Source organism: Ictidomys tridecemlineatus, chromosome 8 (genome assembly GCF_052094955.1).
Source record: "Ictidomys tridecemlineatus isolate mIctTri1 chromosome 8, mIctTri1.hap1, whole genome shotgun sequence".
Lineage (NCBI taxonomy): Eukaryota > Metazoa > Chordata > Mammalia > Rodentia > Sciuridae > Ictidomys > Ictidomys tridecemlineatus.
In genome coordinates this window covers 18,494,014-18,512,993 of record NC_135484.1, presented here as the reverse complement: position 1 = coordinate 18,512,993, position 18,980 = coordinate 18,494,014, and the positions used below count along the sequence as shown (strand labels likewise).

Sequence of the window (18,980 nt, the reverse complement as noted above, 5' to 3'; positions counted from 1 at the left end):
GTGATAAACGCTTCTTCCATTTACACTATTTTCAATTCATGATAGTTTAATCCCACAGAACCCAATCATAAGTTGGGGAGCTGTTATAGTATGAAAGTTTTTTTTTTTTCTGGTTGCTATTATTATTATTGCTTTTGGAGAGTGGGGTGGGCTATGGGATGAAGTGGAAGGAGGCAGCAAGGGTTGGGCTGTGAAAAAAATGTGAACTTTTAAACTGTTATGCAAATTATTTCATTCACAATATATTAACTGAATAATTGCATCAGGTTCAATTTTAAAGACTTTTGTAACAGAAAATCTAACCACATGGTAAATAAAAGTTTAGAAAAATGCTCAAAATGTTTACAACTCTATTTAAACCCTATAATACTTCATTGAAATTTAAAATGCTGACAACATAGTTACTTATCAAATATTATTCTCACTGTAGAAATACCATTTAATGTGCATAGGTCAGAAGAGTGAAGGATCACTAACATCTGGTTGATCTGTTGTTCTAGAAAGGCCAGAGTTTGACAAAGATCACAATGTAGTACATCCTGCTTGTTTTCCCAGACAAGGCTTGTTTATTTAGCTGATGTTGTTTGTTGAGTCCACTAAAGTACAAAATGGTCAAGGGAAATTACCCAAGAGTCATAGATGTGAAAATTAAATTACAATACCACTCTCTGAAGTATTCAGGCCCAAACTGGGGGTATCATCTTTGCTGCTTTTCTTTCTCTGATAGCACTTCATGCTAACAAATCCTTTGGCTCTCCCATTAAAATGCAATCTAGAATATGACTGACTCCTTTATATCACTGCAACTTTTAACCATCCTAGTAAGACTACTTACCAACCCTTCCATGGATTATTGCAAAAGCCTCTTGACTTCAGGATATTAACAATAGAAGGTAACAAATGGCAGGTGAAAAATGGTGACAGTAACCCTACATTCTTTACTTCCAGGGGTGGGTTCAGTCTTAATTATTGTCAATAATTTTTTATTGCAAAACCAGGAACCCACTTAAAGTAATTTACAAAAAAAAAAAAAGAAAGAAAATATAATATCCAGATCACATAATATGGAACTGTTGAGTCAGGAATGGAGATGCTGTTTTCCATTTCCCTGGAGTCATGGTGGTCACTGCTATTTGTTCTCCGTGCATATGCTCCATCCTTCCATGTTCCATCTAAGATTGGGTACTCTCAGCTTGTATACATGAAGCAAAACACGCCACCTACCCCTGACTCTACATGACTTCCTCCTAGTTGAGTTCAATTAGAAACCTTATAATTCAATTCCAAATACCCAGAAGAAGATGATCTCTGGGCTTTGTTTATTTCAGATGCCTGCCTCTCATGCTATAATTTGGAACCAGAATATAGCATCACCTGATTGAAACACAGTTGCCCAGGTGCATCAGTCCAGCAGGGTCTAGGGAACAAAGCCTAGGATTTTTCCATTATACCACAATGCCTCTTGGCAAGAAGATATCATTTCTTCAAAGAGTTTTATAATCCAATGATGACAAGTTCCTCAACAGATGTATTTTAAACATAGGTAGAAAGACAGATCATAAAATTCTGAGAAGATATGATCTCCCTGTTTTGCAGTTTTCCTATGGAGTATTTGTACAATTTTTTTAAGAGAGAGAGAGGGGGGGGAGGGAGGATTTTTTAATATTTATTTTTTAGTTTTCGGTGGACACAACATCTTTATTTTTTATTTTTTTATGTAGTGCTGAGGATCGAACCCAGCGCCCCACACATGCCAGGCGAGCGCGCTACTGCTTGAGCCACATCCCCAGCCTCAGTATTTGTACTTTTAAAAAAAAGTTCTCCAGGTCATTTTGATGCTCCCTTCCCCTGTTGCTTTCCAATAGCGATTCTCTCTCTTGTTTTCCTGATCAACTCCTGCTTTTCTACCATAGGCCGTGTGTTCCCTTTGGAAACCTTCTCTGGCCAGCTAAATGGCCCTCTTCAGTTTTCCTGTCTGTAACTCCGCTGCTTAACTAATCACGTTGTTTTAAAATTACTTATTTATGTCCCCTTGAGATTGTGGTGAGCCTGTTGTTAAAAGTTAGGATTGCATTTTTTATTTGTTTGTTGTACTTTAGAACCTAGCACAATGAGTCAAACTGGACAATATATATGTTTAAGGAACAAGGAACTAAATTGGTACACCAAAAGTTCAGAGCCACTTGGAAAGTTTTTGAAAGTCTTCACATTTGATTTATTGTTCTTATCCCCCCCGGTGAATTAACTGCCTACTTCAATAAATATTAAACACACACACACACACAAAAAAAAAAAAAAAAAAAGAAAAAAAAAATTACAGGTTCAAAGCAGAAGGCGTGAGTCTTGGGTTGTGGAAGCTTCCCCTGGAACTACATTTCCCGAAGTCCGTAAGCCCCAGTCCTGGTTGGTTTGCTGACTGTTCTTGAGGCGGGTCACATCTGCCAATACTGTGACGAGACTGTCCTCAACCGGCAGGAGGCGGCCAATCATAGGGAGAGGGCGGCTGCTTCTGATTTTGGTTTGGAACAAACCCTGTGCAGTTCTTCGGTGGCATTTTGCGGAGCGTAGGGGAGGTGGGGAGTCTTAACCCGGAGTTTATGTTCCTTATCTCCACCATCCGAATCAGAACTCGTCTTTAAGTATTTCCCTCCTAATCCAGCACCTCTGCGTCCCAGCCTCCTTTTCCTTGTTGAACGCACTTTGGGGTAAAATCTCTCCCCATCCCCCGCAAGAATCTCTTTCCACCTGTGCAAACTCGTGCTGGGTATCTGTTTCTAAGCACCCAAGGGAGACTGGGGTCAAAAAGTCCATCTCCCTCTTGTGACCCGACCCTCCTGAAGAGCAAAGACGCAGATCGGATTGCAGGGCGGACCGAGGGGTCTGAACCTGAGTGGCCGCGTGGCGCTCACTGCTACGGGCGCTCCCACCCCCATCCCCACACCCCCGGGTCCCCACAACTGAATCGGGGTGGTGTGTCACAGCGTGGCTACAGCCCTTCCTCTTCGGCAGCCTGTTCTGTCTAGCAATGACCTGCCACTGCCAGAATCATTTCATCCACTGTAACAGCTTCGGGGAAGAGCCTGGGTTTCCGAACCCAACGGTGTCTCTCCTTTCCTAGGACATTTCTAAGTCTGTCATTCCTTTGCCCCTGACATAATCGTTGCCTAGACGCCCCCTTTTTTAAGAAACTCCAATCCAAGTCAATCCAGAACAAAGTCCACAATAAGGCAACAACAATAAAGGGTGCAGCCAGCCGCCGGGAGCGGGCACCCCGGGAAAGCACAAACCCCGGCTGCAGGGCCGAGTTTGAAGCCAAGGCTTCCTGCTGGTTTTTGGTCCTCAACGTTATTACTATGCCGGCTGCGGAAGACGCAGCTGCATACTCTGGCAACACGACCGGGGAGGGAGAAATTCAACCAGCGTCTGGGATTTTCGCAGAGGATAATTTAAGCCCCAGTTTCTCGCCGCTGGGGGCCGGGGCACCAGCCGCGGGCGGGGAGCAGGCTGCGGCGCGCATGCGCACACCCCACAGCCCTGCTCCGCGGAGGCCCAGCTGCCGCCACCGTCGCGGCGGGCGCTGTAACCGCGGCTGCCGCCGCTGCTCGGGCGGGCGTTGGTGCCTTGTGCCGAAGGGTCCAGTCAGGCCAGAGGGAGCGGCCGGGCGGGAAGAGCCGGCGGCGTGGGCGGCGGCGCCAGAGGAAGGCAGCCGGGCTCCTGAGGTGCGAGGGCGGGCCGGTCCGGCGGCGGTGGAGCGCGGCAGCCACCCCGGGCGCCGTGCGTGCGATGCTGGGCGGGCTGCGGCGCTGAGCGGCGGGAGGCCGAGCGGCTTTTGTGGACCGCGGAGGAGCAGCAGGAGGACGCGCCGAGGGACCGGGGGCCGGGGCGGGCGAGGATCCGCGGGGTCGCGGGCCATGGACGTGGCGGCGGTGACGCGGGCGAACCAGGGCGGCGGCGCGGCGCAGAGCCCGCCCGCGGCCAGGTGAGGCTGGGCTGAGCGGGCTCGGGCGCCCGACCTCCGCTGCTGCCGCCGGGCCGCGGAGCGGGGCGGCAGCGGCGGCGCCACATCAGCCGCGGCGGCCTCGGAGGAAGAGGGGTCGCCACCTGGTGTTGTTGTGACCGCCGCTAGCTCGTCGCCGCAGTATTTCCTGTTCGGATTATCTTTTGCTTCCCCCAGCTGCCTCCTCCTCCTCCTCCTCCTCCTCCGCTCACCCACTCCTCCGGGTCCTGAGTCGCAGCTGCCCTCGGCTTTGGCCCGTCACCCCCGCCCGGGGACCCCTGGTGCCTCCGCTCCTGGGCTGCGGGGGAGCCCAGCAGAGACCATGAGGAAATTCAAGAAGGTGCTGGACGGCCTGACCGCCGGCTCCTCCTCGGCCTCGCAGCAGCAGCAACAGCAGCAGCACCCGCCAGGGAACCGGGAGCCTGAGATTCAGGAAACGCTCCAGTCCGAGCACTTTCAGCTCTGTAAGGTGAGCAGAGCGTGCAACCCTGCTATGCCGTCATCGTCAAACTGGGGTCGTTTTAGGGGGCGATTCGGGATTTACACAGTAGTGCAAGAGAAACGAGCGCCAATAATAATTGTAGTTCTCATAAAGAGCTCGTTTCTCCCCTAGCAAACGTTTCCTTGGTAGGTTATTTTGAAGACTGATATCCCACTTTTCGTTGGTGTTTTTCTTTTCTAACAAGAAGCAATAATCATTTCAAGGCTCTTCAAACATATGATCTTCCCTTTGATCCATATCCTGACACTGCTAGCAATAATCTGGAAGCTTTTATATTATAACATTTTAATGAAATTCATCAATTTCGGGATTTCCTTTAAAAACAGTGTCTATCTAGTGAATATTGTTTTTCAGAAAGCCAAACCTGTTCAACCAGGTCTTTGCTCATCACTTTTTTCTTACAACGTGTCTGAGTGGCCTACTGTATGAAATCGCATGGTTCTTTATCATTATGTTAGGTTTAAAAGTTAGTACTGAGATTTTTGCCTGCTAATGGCAAGATAATTGCTATAGCGTTTTGTAATTCAGAAAGAATGATGCAGCGAATTAATTCACCAGCTGTTCAATGAGAAATACAAACGTGGTGTTTTGTTATTAATGTCAGCCTTCCTCATAAATATCCATGTGTTCATAGGTCAGAGTTTCTTAAAAGTCTGTATATACATAACTTTTTGCTTTAATACTCTAAAATTATTATGGACTTGATAGTAAATTGCAAAAACATTTGTTGTATTCATATCCATTCTGTTACAATTGCAAAATGTTTGGTACAGGCTTGATAATTGCTTTACCCAATACCTTGACCAAAATAATGAATTATATGACAACTTTTCCTTGAAGTACTTGCATTTAGCATTCAAGTAATGTTAAATGATGACAATAATTCTTGAAACAAAGCATGAGTCACATTTTAAAATCAATTAACAGAATTTTTGACTACTGAAAATGTTAGTAATTTGGTGTCAGACATAGCAGTATAGAACATTAATAGGAAATTTTCTTCTGTAGAATGCCAGTAGTATGGAAAAGCAAAGACTGAAGTATTACTCTGCAATAGATTTTTGTTTATTTCAGGTTCTGTGTTAATAACTAATGTAGAGTTCACTTTTTTTTTTTTAAAGTAGCACCTATGTGTGTATGTTTTGCATCAGGTATACTTCTAAATTCTAATGCCTGTATTGACATTTCTGTTTTTAAATATCCTTTGCTACCTTGGTTGCTGTGATGACACTTGCCCAACCCTAGACTGTTCGCCATGGATTTCCCTATCAACCTTCAGCCCTGGCCTTTGATCCTGTACAGAAGATCCTGGCAGTGGGAACTCAGACTGGTGCTTTAAGGCTGTATCCTTTGTCTGTTTTTTTTTTTTTTTTTTTAATGGTTGCTTTGTATTCAGCAGTCCTTTTGTGTTGCTAATTAGTTAGAAAACTTTAAAAATATTCCTGGGTAATTCCAAAGACATGGTGTAATTGGGCATATATTTTGAGGAATTATGTGGTGTCGGCTTTTCCCTTAGGGGAAAATATATAAATATATTTATGTGTGTATATACATATGTATATGTATTCATATGTGTGTATACTCATATTCAGATTGTATGTTGATGAGGCAGTTCTCAGCTGTAAAACATGTATTGGAATAGAGGTCTAAAGATTTTTTGTAATAACTATTTTCTTTGCAAGGAGCTAGAAATTTCTAAGGGGAAATATATTTTAATATATTTAATATATTAATATATATTTAATATATTTAATATATTAATATATTAATATATTAATGCTAGTAGTCTACTGAGTGGAGTTTATTAAGGATGAGATTTAAAGACAATAGTATGGTGCTCATTTTATTTGATATTAAAAATATACATGGAAAGTTTGAAATTTTTGTTACTATTTATATGTATATTACGTAAATTTATTGTTCTATTGGATTAGAGGTTGGATTTGAATTTGTTTCCCATATGTCCATCTAGAAAATCATTAACAGAAGACAAATGTAGCAAATTAGTTTTCTATAAAAAATTATGAAGGGTTAATATTTCTAGAAGTTTTACAGCATTTTCTTGTAAAATACATAGGAATTGTACTCTCTTGATGATGTTTTTCCCTTTTATAGTCTTCATTTGTTTTAAAAGCTGTTGGGATAAGAGTGCATTAACATGTTGAATAAAATAATTATTTTTCCTGGATATGATATAGTAATTTTGTGATAAGCAGTTTTTCAAATACTTCAAAAGATTTTTTTCAAGATCACTTTTTTAGTCTGAACAATAGAAAGTTTCTTACTTCTTCTTTTATACTGTTTAACTTGAAATATAATTTGTGTTTGCTTTTAATATGGCATTTAACCATACTCAACCTAAATATTCTTATTTTTAAACTAAAACATAACATTTTAAAAAGAAGAAGCTTTGTTTATTCATCTGTAGGATATCTGCTTCCTATATATTACTGAGGTAGTATGTTGGAATAGAAAAAAAAATCACAAGACATTACTGTTGTCAAAAAAAAAAAAAAGAAAGAAATGGGGCTATGGGAAGAATTTTACCTAATTATATTTCAGCTTTTTCAGAATTTGAGTTAAACAAATAGACTTATAATCTTTTAAAATATTTGAAAGAGGTACTACATAGTGTCAGGATATGCCTCAAGTTTCATTTCTGATTTAGTATAGGATTTTCATAATGCTAATAAAAAATTTCAGATGGGTTTTTGAACTGTGCTACTAAGTGAAGTCCACAACACATAGTAAATACTAGTAGCACAATCATATATATATTTTAAATGGTAAAATCTGACCAGACCCCATCTGAAATCCATGAATATCTAGGACAGTATTGTCTAAACTACTCTTGCCCAGATGTCTAAATAGCTGAGGCTAGAGTATTATTTGACTTAAATTGTTTAGATATTTTTATTTCTGAATCCAATTATTAAGATTTTCTAATTTAGGATTTCTGTTTTAGTCTTGTGGAGATGGGAATAGTTAATTTTGTCAGCTTTCAATGAAACTCTGTAGTGTCAAGTCTAGGTAATTGTTCCAGAAGGACTTTTTGGAACTGAAAGCAGATTTTCCCTCTCTATCAAAAGAATTTCATTACTCAACTAGAATTAAAGTTAAATTAAATCTTTTATTTTTGGATTATTTTGTTTTTATTTTAAATGAATTAAGTTTTCTGTTTTCTGAGTGTGGTCTCAACAATTGCATAGCATATAATTTTTGTCATTGTAATAGCCAGTCTGGCCCTTTATAATTTAATTATAAGTTCAAACAACAAGGCTATTTTTACAAAACCAAGTATTTGTCTTAGCCAATATGTTTAACCCTAATACATTTGAATAATTAAAAAAGTGGACACAAAGGTCTAGTTCAAATGTTGGGCCTAGTGCTGATTGCCAGTTAAAAAGCAAGAATCAGGTGTCTAAAATTATCACTTGTATATGTCCTTTGGTGTCCATAATTTTTAAATATTATATGAGTAAAAGTGAGCCTGCAATTATAGTTTATAATTGTACTCTAATTTGTTTCTTAGAACCCTTACTATATTTAGAATGAAGTCTAGAAAACTCTTTACCAAACCTGTCTCTGCTTTTCTTTTCCTTTCTGTCTTTTCTTTACTTTTTTTTTTTTTAATGAGATTTGTGTAAACATCCCAGAGTGATAAATTGGCTTGTCTACCAGCAATACCACATACTCATTCCTTCTGTTCAGTTTAAGTAACTAATGAGCTTATATAGAAAATGATTTTTTCTTTTTTGTCTCATTTTCTACATATGTGTTTTAAGATATGTTATTTTGTTTTGTTTTTATTTTTGAAACTAGATACTTAAATTTATAGATTCTAATTTTGAAGCTCCATATAGGTTTAGCATGCATATTTAAGTTCATTTATTGATATTGTCTTTGTATTTTTCCTATTGCAAATGATTTATTTTGATATTTGTCTCCATTTTATTCTCATATTAGACTCTTGTAACAAGTCGAAAATGTACTTGCCCTAAAAAGTGTCTTAAGAGGAGAAATTCACTTATAAATAAAGTATTTTCCTAAACTTCACAGTAAAAAAGCATGAGAGTTTTTTGAAGTAGAACTGGTAGATTAGAAGTCTAATTTGACTGATAGTATATTTTCCTAAATGTTGGAGGACTATACTAAGCTGATCTGCCTACTTTGATTTCAAAACAAAATAATAATAATAAAAAACCCAAATAAGTAGATGAAAAAGTTACCTCTAATTTTATAGCTAGGATTAGTGAAAATTTGAGTCCTTGGAGAGTATCTTACCAGTGATGATGAAAAATGATTGGTGTATTTACTGAGTTAATGTATTACAGATGACTGATATTATAAAAATGTTTAATGCTCAACCTTCTTGGCTTCTGGAAAGATTATGAGATTACAGTGTATTTATGGAGAAAAGCATAATTTTATAAATGTTCTATATAAAGTAATATGATAATGATGTGATTTAATTCTCTTAATTCTTTTTGCTATGAAGAAATACAGACAATTTTATTTTTTTGAGTAATCTAGGAATCAGAACTTGGGATAAAATAACTATTTTGCATATGGAAAAGTAAAAGGAAAAATGGGTCATAATTGAAAAATGAAGGTATTTTTAATGATATTGCCATTGTCTTCATCCAGTCTTTTGGTTTACTAGTATATTTTCATACCCTAATGTAATCATGGGCTACCCTGATTTTATTTTTAGGATAAATTTCATCTAAAAACAATGAGGGCATTCTATATGTTAAAATTTTAGGGATCAAGCTGGGTGTGGTGGTGCATGCCTGTAATCCCTGGGAAGGCTGAGGCAGGAAGAACGCAAGTTCAAAGCCAGACTCAGTACAAAGCAAGGCACTAAGCAGCTCAATAAGACCCTGTCTCTAAATAAAATACAAAAAAATAGTGCTGGGAATGTATTCAGTGGCTGAGTGCTCCTGAGTTCAATCCCTGGTACTGTTAAAAAAAAAAAAAAAAAAAGAAATTTAGAGACCAAGCAGAAAAATGGAATTTTAGATTGATTAAATTTGTGTAAAATTTGAGATTTAAAAAAATTATCAAAACTATTATCAAAGAATCTCCTTTATCTTTTTGATATGTGGAAAATACAGTGTAATAGGCAGTCTTTACTTTGAGGAGGCTTGATTCTCTTTTCAATTGCAGTGAACTGTTGCTGGATACATGTTTGCAAAGTGATTTTTTTTTTAATCTTAGAGTTCTGTTTAACAAGCATTTATTTATTAATTGTCAAACAACATTAGTTTACAAATTGTGGCCTGAATTCTGGTTCTTTTCACTAGGAAATCTTGTGTCCTTGAATTAATTTTTTTTTACTATAAAAATGAACTTGCTATATTTGATGATTTATTTAAAAAATTCTGATTTCAACTAACTATATATTGTTCTGGGGGAGTAATGCAGAAGAAATGAAGGTGTGAGCCTTACCCTCAAGAGGTTTCCCGTCTTAACCAGGGGAGAATTATCTAGGGGCTTACTGACATTACCCAAATGTAGATTACTAGAATTTGTTGCATTTGATTAATATTTTTGCATGTTATTAAGGATTCAGAATGGCAGGGAATAAGCAGTAGGAGAATTATTTTAGGCAGGCAAACCGTTGGAAAAGAGAATCATCATGGTAGTTTGAAGGATTAAAAAAAAACTGTTTGAAATAATGATCCTAATTAGGTTGGGGGAGAAATAAGCCAGTTTGTCAAGGACCTTGAATGTTAACTTAAGGTATCTGCATGCTATTCAGTTAGGAATTGTAGTTATGTAAGGTGATTTAACAGGAAGAAAGATTTTTTTTTTCATAATTAATGGGGCAGTTGTGTCATAGATGAAAAGAATAGAACAAGTAAAATCTCATAGGTAACTATTAATTTTATATGTAATAAAAAGGACCCAGAACAAATGTGGAAGAATGGGAATTGGAGGACTTCATGACTCGTTTGTATAAAATCTTAGGGAGTGACTAAGGATAAGATTTTGCACATAAAGCATCAAAGCTATTATAAAACACAAATGGAAAACTTGGCAAAGAGGTGGCAGAGAAATGTTGTTTGAGATTATGTCATCTTTTGCTTTTGTTGCAATGCCATTTTGAAAAGGCAGCCTAGACTTCTTATTTTAGACAAGAATTTGATAATACTTTTATGATTGATTTCATTTTGGGCTTGTCCTTGGCAATTTCCTGAATTTCATTATTAAATTTATATTAAAGTTACTATTAGCTTTTTGGCTTTGGCAATTAATTCTCTGTCAGTGTTTCTCAGTAGTAGTAGCATTTTGGGCAGTTTAATTCTGTGGAGTTTGTCCAGTTTGTTACAGGATATTTAGTATTCCTGGCTCTTACCATGTCAGCGTTGCTTTCCATGCAATGTTGCAACCCCAAGGCTCCCACACACTTACAGGTGGGATTGGATGAGTCACTGTACTTAAGCCTAAGTTCTTTATTTATTTAAAAGTCCTAAATAACCCCTACCTCTCTTGTGAGAGTATTGTCAGGGTTAAACATAATAAATATATGCGTGTAGCTTTTAAGACCATTCAGGGACATTTTGATGAATGTTCCATATATGATTGTTATTATTATGGAAATTTTTTTCTGTGGTTTTAACTTTCAGGTCCTTCATTCATAGGTGCCAGATGCTGTTTAAGAAGGCCTCCACTTCATTTATTTTTGTAGCTGATGCAGTCTTTGAAGAAAAGATCTTTGAGTTTACCTTTTAAATGGTCATGTTATTCTCAAAGACAAGTTTGCAAAATTGCTATTTAGATGTAAGATAAAATTTTTATTTAAAGTTTCTTATACAGGGTATGAAATCAATTAATGAATAGTAAGATAGTATTAGATTACTTGCAGCTTGTTTTGTTGTATTTTTACACAACATAATTATACTACTGAAAAAAAGGTTAAAAAGAGTTATAATCACATGGAGTTCTAGCTGTGGAGGAGAAACAAGGAACTTCAGATACTTTTACTTCTCAACTCTTCTCCCTGAAAGAGAACTCTGCATAAAAGGAAGAATGAGTGCTAAATTAGCATTTTGTCATAAGTCAGCTTATTTCTATTGAGTATTCTGTTTTCCATTTGTTTTTTACTATAATTCATTTGAAAATTATAATTTGATTTTGCTATCCTAAAGAAAAAAAGTAAAGAAATATTGGAAGCATTACCTTATTATTAGATTTATGTTCTAATTTTCAGACTTCTTTGTGAAGGACTTGAGAATTCTTTGACCTATGTCTATATAATCTTTTGATTGAATGTTCTGAATTCCTGTAAAAAAGGAGGTAGTATTGACTTCATCCCATTGTAGCTCCTTTCTGTCTATTGACTGCTTGCTACTTGTTCAGTAGATGCACAAATGTAATCCTTTGTGTACAAAAGAGATCAGGAAGGAGCATATGAATGAATAAAAACAGTCATTTTTCCTTGAAAGGGCAGCTGATGTTGAGTACTAAGATGGTAGATTGTACCATTTTCTTTGTGTGATAGTCTCATTATGACATAAGAAATTGGGGCATTTTTTACTACCATTAACAAAGTTTACTTTCCTTTCTTGAGTGTTAATGACTGATATGTAAATTTAAAATGAATTTACTTAAAAATGATAAAGAATTTCATGTGGTCTTATTAACTTTTACGTAAGATTTAGTATGGAAACTATCTTGAATTGCTGGTTTTTGAGTGCTAATTTGTTAATTCTGTAGTACTTTAGAAGAGTAATAGCTGGGAATAAGTGGACTGTAGGGTTGATTATCACTAAATAAAAGATAATCTCTTGTTATTATGCCATTAATTTGGCTTCAAAGAGGCATGCTATTTGCAAGAAGAAAATTAACACGTATAGGTTTTGATTTGTTTTGTAATATTAAAATGAGAATTTTCTGAATTGATTTGACATATTAGCATCATCAGAAGGTATACTTAATATTTGGCGATTGCAGATTAACAAAATAGTTTTTTGATGTTTAGAAACATAATAAAATGATATAAAGAGCATTTCATTATATATTTACTTTTTGACTTGAGTACCTTTTATTAAGATGGATTTTAAACATAATCTAGAACTACCAACTTCTTGGAAAGCAAAACAAAGTGATTTAAAAGTTTATAAAATCATAATCCTAAAAGACTAAGAAAAGGTACTTGATACATATCTCTTCCCTTAGTCATGTGCAACATAAATTATTCTAAGAAGAAATTGATACTTTCTGATGTACTTGACTTTTTCCTGTAAAGACATTCAGATTTCTGTGTTATATAATTATTTTGTAAGTTGAATTATTTTGTAAATTGAATCTGTTTCTTATTTTTATTTGCAGCAATAAAAGAAATTAGTGATCTTCCATATATCTAAGTTTTCATTTTTAGTGGTTTTGAATAATTTAGACATATGGCTGTCGTCCACTTTCAGATTTTGCAATTCCAGTTGCTTTACTATCTCATTCTTGTATTTCATTTTAAAAACTTTTTGGACACTAACTCTTTTTACCATGTAACTTTTCTTTTTTCTTGTGGCTATGGGTGGAAGGTAACTTGATAGAAGGAGGTAGGGAACAGAACTGTTGATAATAGTTTACTGCTTAGTACTCCATATTCCACAGTGAGCCTTGTGTTTAGCGATTCCTTAAGTCCAGAATACTCTTCCCTCTGTTTAAATATTTTTTTTGTTTAAAGACTAATGTCTCTGTGATATATATATATATTTTTTAATTCATTCTGCCTCCAACCCATTTAGCCATCTTTTTCTTAGTTCAGCATCTAAAAATCTAAATTTCTACATTAGCATTTAATATGAGAGTAGTATCACCATATAGACATTAAGTATGTAAAAATAGATGTCTTGAAAATTGCAGCTGTCTTATTGGGTGGTATTTTTCTTTAAAATAATCCATCAAGAACATGTGAGAAGATGCAGTGCAGTCCTAAAATCGCAGATCAGCGAAGTTAGCCATTATTCTCTGCTTTATCAGGAATCTAGAAGTTAGTATTCACTGTATGCATTATATAACCAAGAAAGAGAAACATACAGATCCTAATGGATCAACTCAATATGTGCTGTAATAAGGATTATATAGAAGATGAGTGTGTGTGTGTGTGTGCGCGTGCACGCGTGGGCACATGAAAGTAATGAATATCTAAACGTTTAGTTTAGGAATTAGTAAACATTTTCTGTAAATATTTAAAGTATTGTATGCCTTATGATCTCTGTCATCTACTCTGTTCTGCTGAGATAGCACAAAAGCAACCACAGATATAATATGTAACGGAATGAGTAGGTGTGTTTCATTTAAACTTTATTTACTAAATTGGGCGATGGGCTAGATTTGGCCTATAGCCAAAAGTGTGTTAAGCCTTTGCTTAAATAATAAAGGCTGCCTTTTAAAAGTATATGCAAAGAGGACTGTTCTAGATAGAATTACTATTGACATATTTATATATAAGTTTTATAAATTGCACTTGTTATGCCAATTGAAATTTAAAGTTTAACTCAGAAAAAGCATTTTTAAAAATTATAAATAATTCTTAATGATGTGTCGTAACTGTATATCCTAAATTATTTTCATAAATGTTTTTTATCCTCTGATTCTGTTGAATTATAACTAGTATAATAATAAAGGTGCTTAATTAGTCATTCTTTGTGAGTAGTTCAGTAATCAGTTCTATTATTGAAGTCTTTATCTTGAGACCTTTACTTCATAATTTTAATTTAAATACTGCATTTGTAGCTTTTTCTTAGTGTTTTAATTAGTATCATATACATCTGTACAGATACATTTAGATTGATACCTTTAAAGATAAAAGTGAGTAAAAGCAATTTACTTAAGTATTGTGATTTCTTAGAGGTGTAAAAATGTTGAATGCATATCACTTTCATTTGTATAAGAGAACAACCTGAAAAATGAGTAATGTATTTAAAAAAATCATAAGACTCCTAGAAGCACATTCAGGTGTTTGGTTACCTTCTTTATAATCAGATATGGTACATACTTCTTTTGGAAAGGATGTATATGGTACTTTAATTGAAAAATGAAAATACACCTTCTTTTGGAAAAATTTTTATAATTGTCCTCTGTTTGCATCATTCTCCAGTAGCAGTAAATATATACTTTATTCAGTAAATAAAATTACTTGCTTTATTTCTTTAATCAGTATTAATCCTAGACTAGCCATACATTTGCAAAATAACGTCATTCATTGAGCAAACCTTATTTTTCAAATGATTAGTATATAAAATAAAATGGTACCTGCTGGTATTTTTTAAAAATCTTACATCACTGCCTATGAATTTAGCATTAATGCCTAGATTACTTGATTTTTTAATAAAAATACCAGCAATTTTGATTTTATATACTAATCATTTGAAAAATAAGGTTTGCTCAATGAATGACGTTATTTGCAAAATGTATGGCTAGTCTTAGAAATTATATGGTTATTATTTTAAATACTAAGTTGTTTGTAATTGGAGATAATTTTATAATAGTTTTTGGTCTTGTTTCTCTTTTAGATAAGTGCAATCTAGCACTCTTGAAACTTTTCCCAGTGTGGTTGTCTGTTGAAGAGTGATTAATCCTACCCTTTCTTGAAAGTACATAATCTTTTCTTGTAATAGCAGTGCCTTTGCTTTTTCATAGCAATACTCTGCCAAAGGTGACAATAAATCTGGTAGCATCAGCTATCGCGGTACTTTCTGCTAAATGCTTTCCTCTTGTGTATTCTTTTTTTCATTTTTGTCTTTTGAAAAGGAGGAAAAGTGTTGAAACACATTTTTTCCATCTATCATGTTTGTGCTATATTTTTCATGAGTTATGTATTTTTTTAAAATTCACTTTGCCATATTGGAGAAAAGAATTTAGCCATTAGACTCCTGAGAATACTAGGATAAATGATTGCTTTTTCTTATATATGAGAATGAATATTCCTTCCTGTTCATTTAACCCAGATCCCTATTATTTATGGTGCATTTTATAGTAGACTGAGTTCATGTAAAAATTTAAAAGTATATATGATAATAAACATTATTCATTTTGACCTTCAGAGGCAATTCTAATTCCAAAACAGTGAATAATAAGAGTGAGTATATCCAACCACTCCAATTTGTTAATACATTGTTTAAAAGTTCTTACCAAAATTAATAGTGGGAGAGATAACCGGAGGCCTATTTCAACCCGTTTAATACTATAATAACAGTATAGATGCTGTAGTTACTTTGTTTTGGTATTTGTTTGTTTCATATTAAGAATCAAAGAAGAAAGATAACTAATCTAATTTTTTCAAATACCATTGGACAGTTACTGTAAAATGTTATAATTGTGTTTTGAGTTAGATGCTATAGTTACTTTGTTTTGGTATTTGTTTCATATTAAGAATCAAAGAAGAAAGATAACTAATCTAATTTTTTCAAATACCATTGGACAGTTACTGTAAAATGTTATAATTGTGTTTTGAGTTAAGGAGGTTTTAAATGTTGACTTTTCCTCTTTCATGATTTTTTTTTAGCATTTGTTAATTTTTTGCTTCAGAAACAGTGCATTTTATAACTTCCCTCATAAGACAGAGCAGAATGTTAGAATTATGACTCAGCAGTAAAAATTAAGTATCCACCCTTATTATCATGAGGGCATGGCTATTTTTCACTAATTTTTATTCCTAATATATTAATTTGTAGACCAGATATAGTGGCACATATAATTCCAGCAGCTTGAGAGGCTGAGAGGAGGATCAAAAGTTCAAAGCCAGCCTCAGCCACTTAGCAAGGCACTAAGCAACTTGGTGAGACCTTAAAAAGGAATAGGGATATGACTCAGTTGTTAAATGTCCCTGGGTTCATTCCCTGGTACCAAAAAAATTAAAAAAGGAGTTGTAAATTGGCCATTTTTAAGAGCAGTTTTAAGCTTATAGTTCCCATGTATTCCCCATTCACATTAATTTCCTCTGGCATTATTAACATCTGCTACCGAAATAGCACATTTGTGATGGTGGAGGAACCTACATTGATTTGATATATTGTTTTTATCCAAAGTCCATAGTTTACATCAGGGTTAACTATTGATGTTATACATCTATAGGGTTTTGAAAGATGTATGATATTTATTTATTAATGTTATATCCTCAAGAATAGTTTTAGTGCTCTAAAAATTCTCTGTGTACTACCCATTCATCTTATCGTTTCCACTAACTTTGGCAACTAGTGACTCTTTTACCGTCTTCATAGTTTAACCATTTCTAGAATGTCATATAGTTGGAATCATACAGTATGTCCTTTTCAATTTGGCTTCTTTCACTTAGTAATATGTTTTTAAGTTTCTTCCATTTTCTATTTATAGCTTGATAGCTCATTGCTTTTTAACATTGAATAATATTACATTGCTTTGATGTGCCACTTTTAATTTATCCATTTATTATTGGAAGGACATCTTGTTAGCTTCCAAGTTTTGCAGTTATGAATAAAACTTCTGCTGTAAAAATCTATGTCTGTGCAGGTTTTTATGTGAATGTAATTTTTTTACTTTCTTTGGAAAAATACTTAGAGCATGGTTAATGGTGAGAGTATGTATGAATTTTATAAGAAAACTCCTGAACTGTTTTCTAAAGTGACTGTCTGTGGTTTTATATGTTTATTTGCTACTTCTATATCTTCTCTTTTTCTTTCCTCTTTTCTTTCTATGCTGAGGATTGAAACTAGGACCTCATGCATTCTAGGCAAGTGTTCTACCACTGAGCTACACCCGCAGACCTTTATTTTGAATAAGATTCTTACTCATTTGCCAAATTGACTTCACATTTATGTTCCTCTTGCCTCAGCCTCCTGAGGTTGCAGGCCTCAAGCAGCTGGGGTTACAGACATTGCCTGGCTACCTGTACATATCTTCTTAGGTGAGGTATCTGTGAAGGTCTTTGACCTATTTTTTTAAATTAAGTTATTTTCTTATTGTTGAGTTCTAAAAATCTTTTGTATACTTTGTAAAATGATTCTGTATTAGATATGTATTTTCATTTTCAATAATGCTTTTGGAGAGTGGAAGTTTTTAATTTTAATGAAGTTCATCTTATCACTTCTTTATTTCATGTATTGAATCTTTGGTGTCACATCTGAGAATTCATCACCAAACCCAAGTCATCCAGATTTTCTTCTTTGTTATCTTCTAGGAGATTTTAGGTTTGCCTTTTACATCTAGGTCCATGATCCATTTTGAGTTAATTTTTGTGAGGGGTGAAAGATTTGTGTTTAGATTTATTTAGCGTGCCTGTGTGTGTAGTTAGTTGTTCCAGCACAGTTGATTGAAAAGAACATCTTTTCACCATTGTATTGCTTTACTACTTTCTCAAAGATTATTAGACTCTATTTATGTGGGCCTGTTTTCATACCCTTTGTTCCAACTCATTGATCTATCTGCTCTTTTACCAGTTCTACACTGCCATGATTACTGTAGTGTTGTGCTAAGTCTTAAAGTTGAATAGTGGCAGTCTACTTTTGATCTTCTCATTTATGGGTCTTTGGCCTCCCCTTATAAGCTTTCTCATCATTGAATGTTATTGGTTGATTTTTTGTAAATGTTCTTTTAAAATTGAGTTTTTCATCTTCCCCTGTATTCCTAGATTTCTACAAGTTTTTTTTTTTTTTTTTTTGAAATGAGGGTTGGACTTTGTCAAATGGTTTTTCTTCATCTGTTGATATAAGCATGTGAGTTTTGGTTTTGCAGTGCTGGGGATGGTACTGGGGCCCTCACACATGCTAGGCAAAAGCTCTACCACTGAGTTTCACTCCCAGCCCTTAAAAAAATTAATATATATATATTTTATTTCTGAGATATGGTCTTGCTAAGTTGTCCGGCTAGTCCTTTAACTTGAAATCTCCCTGTCTTAGTCTCCTGACGTGCATACCACTATACCTGGCTTGTGTTGAAACACATTAGTTGACTTTTAAGTGTTAAACCAGTATTGCATACCTGGTATGGATTCCATTTGGTCGTGCTATGTGATTTCTTTTCATACATTGTGAGAATACAGTTTGCTAAAATTTTGTTGATAATTTTTGCGTTTGTGTTTATGAATGATATTGGTTTATATTTTTTTTTGTAATGTCTCTGTCTGGTTTTGGTATTAGATAGTCTGGCTGGCCTCATAAAATAAGTTCTAAAAGAGATTATAGACTTAAAAGTCACCATTGAGCCCATCCCAAAGGCAATGTCATATTGTATGGGATAAAACTAAGAGCATTTACTGTAAAATCGTAAAATGAAAAGGATATCCACTGTCATTACTTCTATACTGCTTCAGAGGTATTGTGAGTACAATTCTTCTCTCTCATTCCTTCTTTCATTGCTATCATTTATTTTACTTCTACATAAACATACATAGTGCATATATATAACTGTATTGCTATTATTATTTTGAACAAATTTCTTAACTGTTATATTGGTTAAGAGTAAGAAATACTAGTTTTTATTTTGCCTCTACTCTTT

The 18,980-nt window shown here is 35.1% G+C and overlaps 1 protein-coding gene across 14 annotated transcripts in view; it reads left to right on the top strand.

The window, feature by feature from the left end:
• The first annotated feature begins 3,513 nt into the window (after nucleotides 1-3,513).
• Stxbp5 (syntaxin binding protein 5) overlaps nucleotides 3,514-18,980 on the top strand; it is a 164,221-nt gene continuing 148,754 nt past the window's right edge. For 5 of the 14 annotated variants that reach the window (XM_078018940.1, XM_078018939.1, XM_078018938.1 and 2 more), the window contains exons 1-3: nucleotides 3,519-3,979; nucleotides 4,175-4,466; nucleotides 5,745-5,842. In XM_078018940.1, coding sequence (XP_077875066.1) covers nucleotides 3,912-3,979; nucleotides 4,175-4,466; nucleotides 5,745-5,842 — 458 coding nt within the window. In that variant the 5' untranslated portion in view covers nucleotides 3,519-3,911. Of the gene's footprint in view, nucleotides 3,980-4,174; nucleotides 4,467-5,744; nucleotides 5,843-18,980 lie in introns of all 14 variants that reach the window. The other 9 variants (XM_078018946.1, XM_078018944.1, XM_078018945.1 and 6 more) reach the window with 4 other exon arrangements.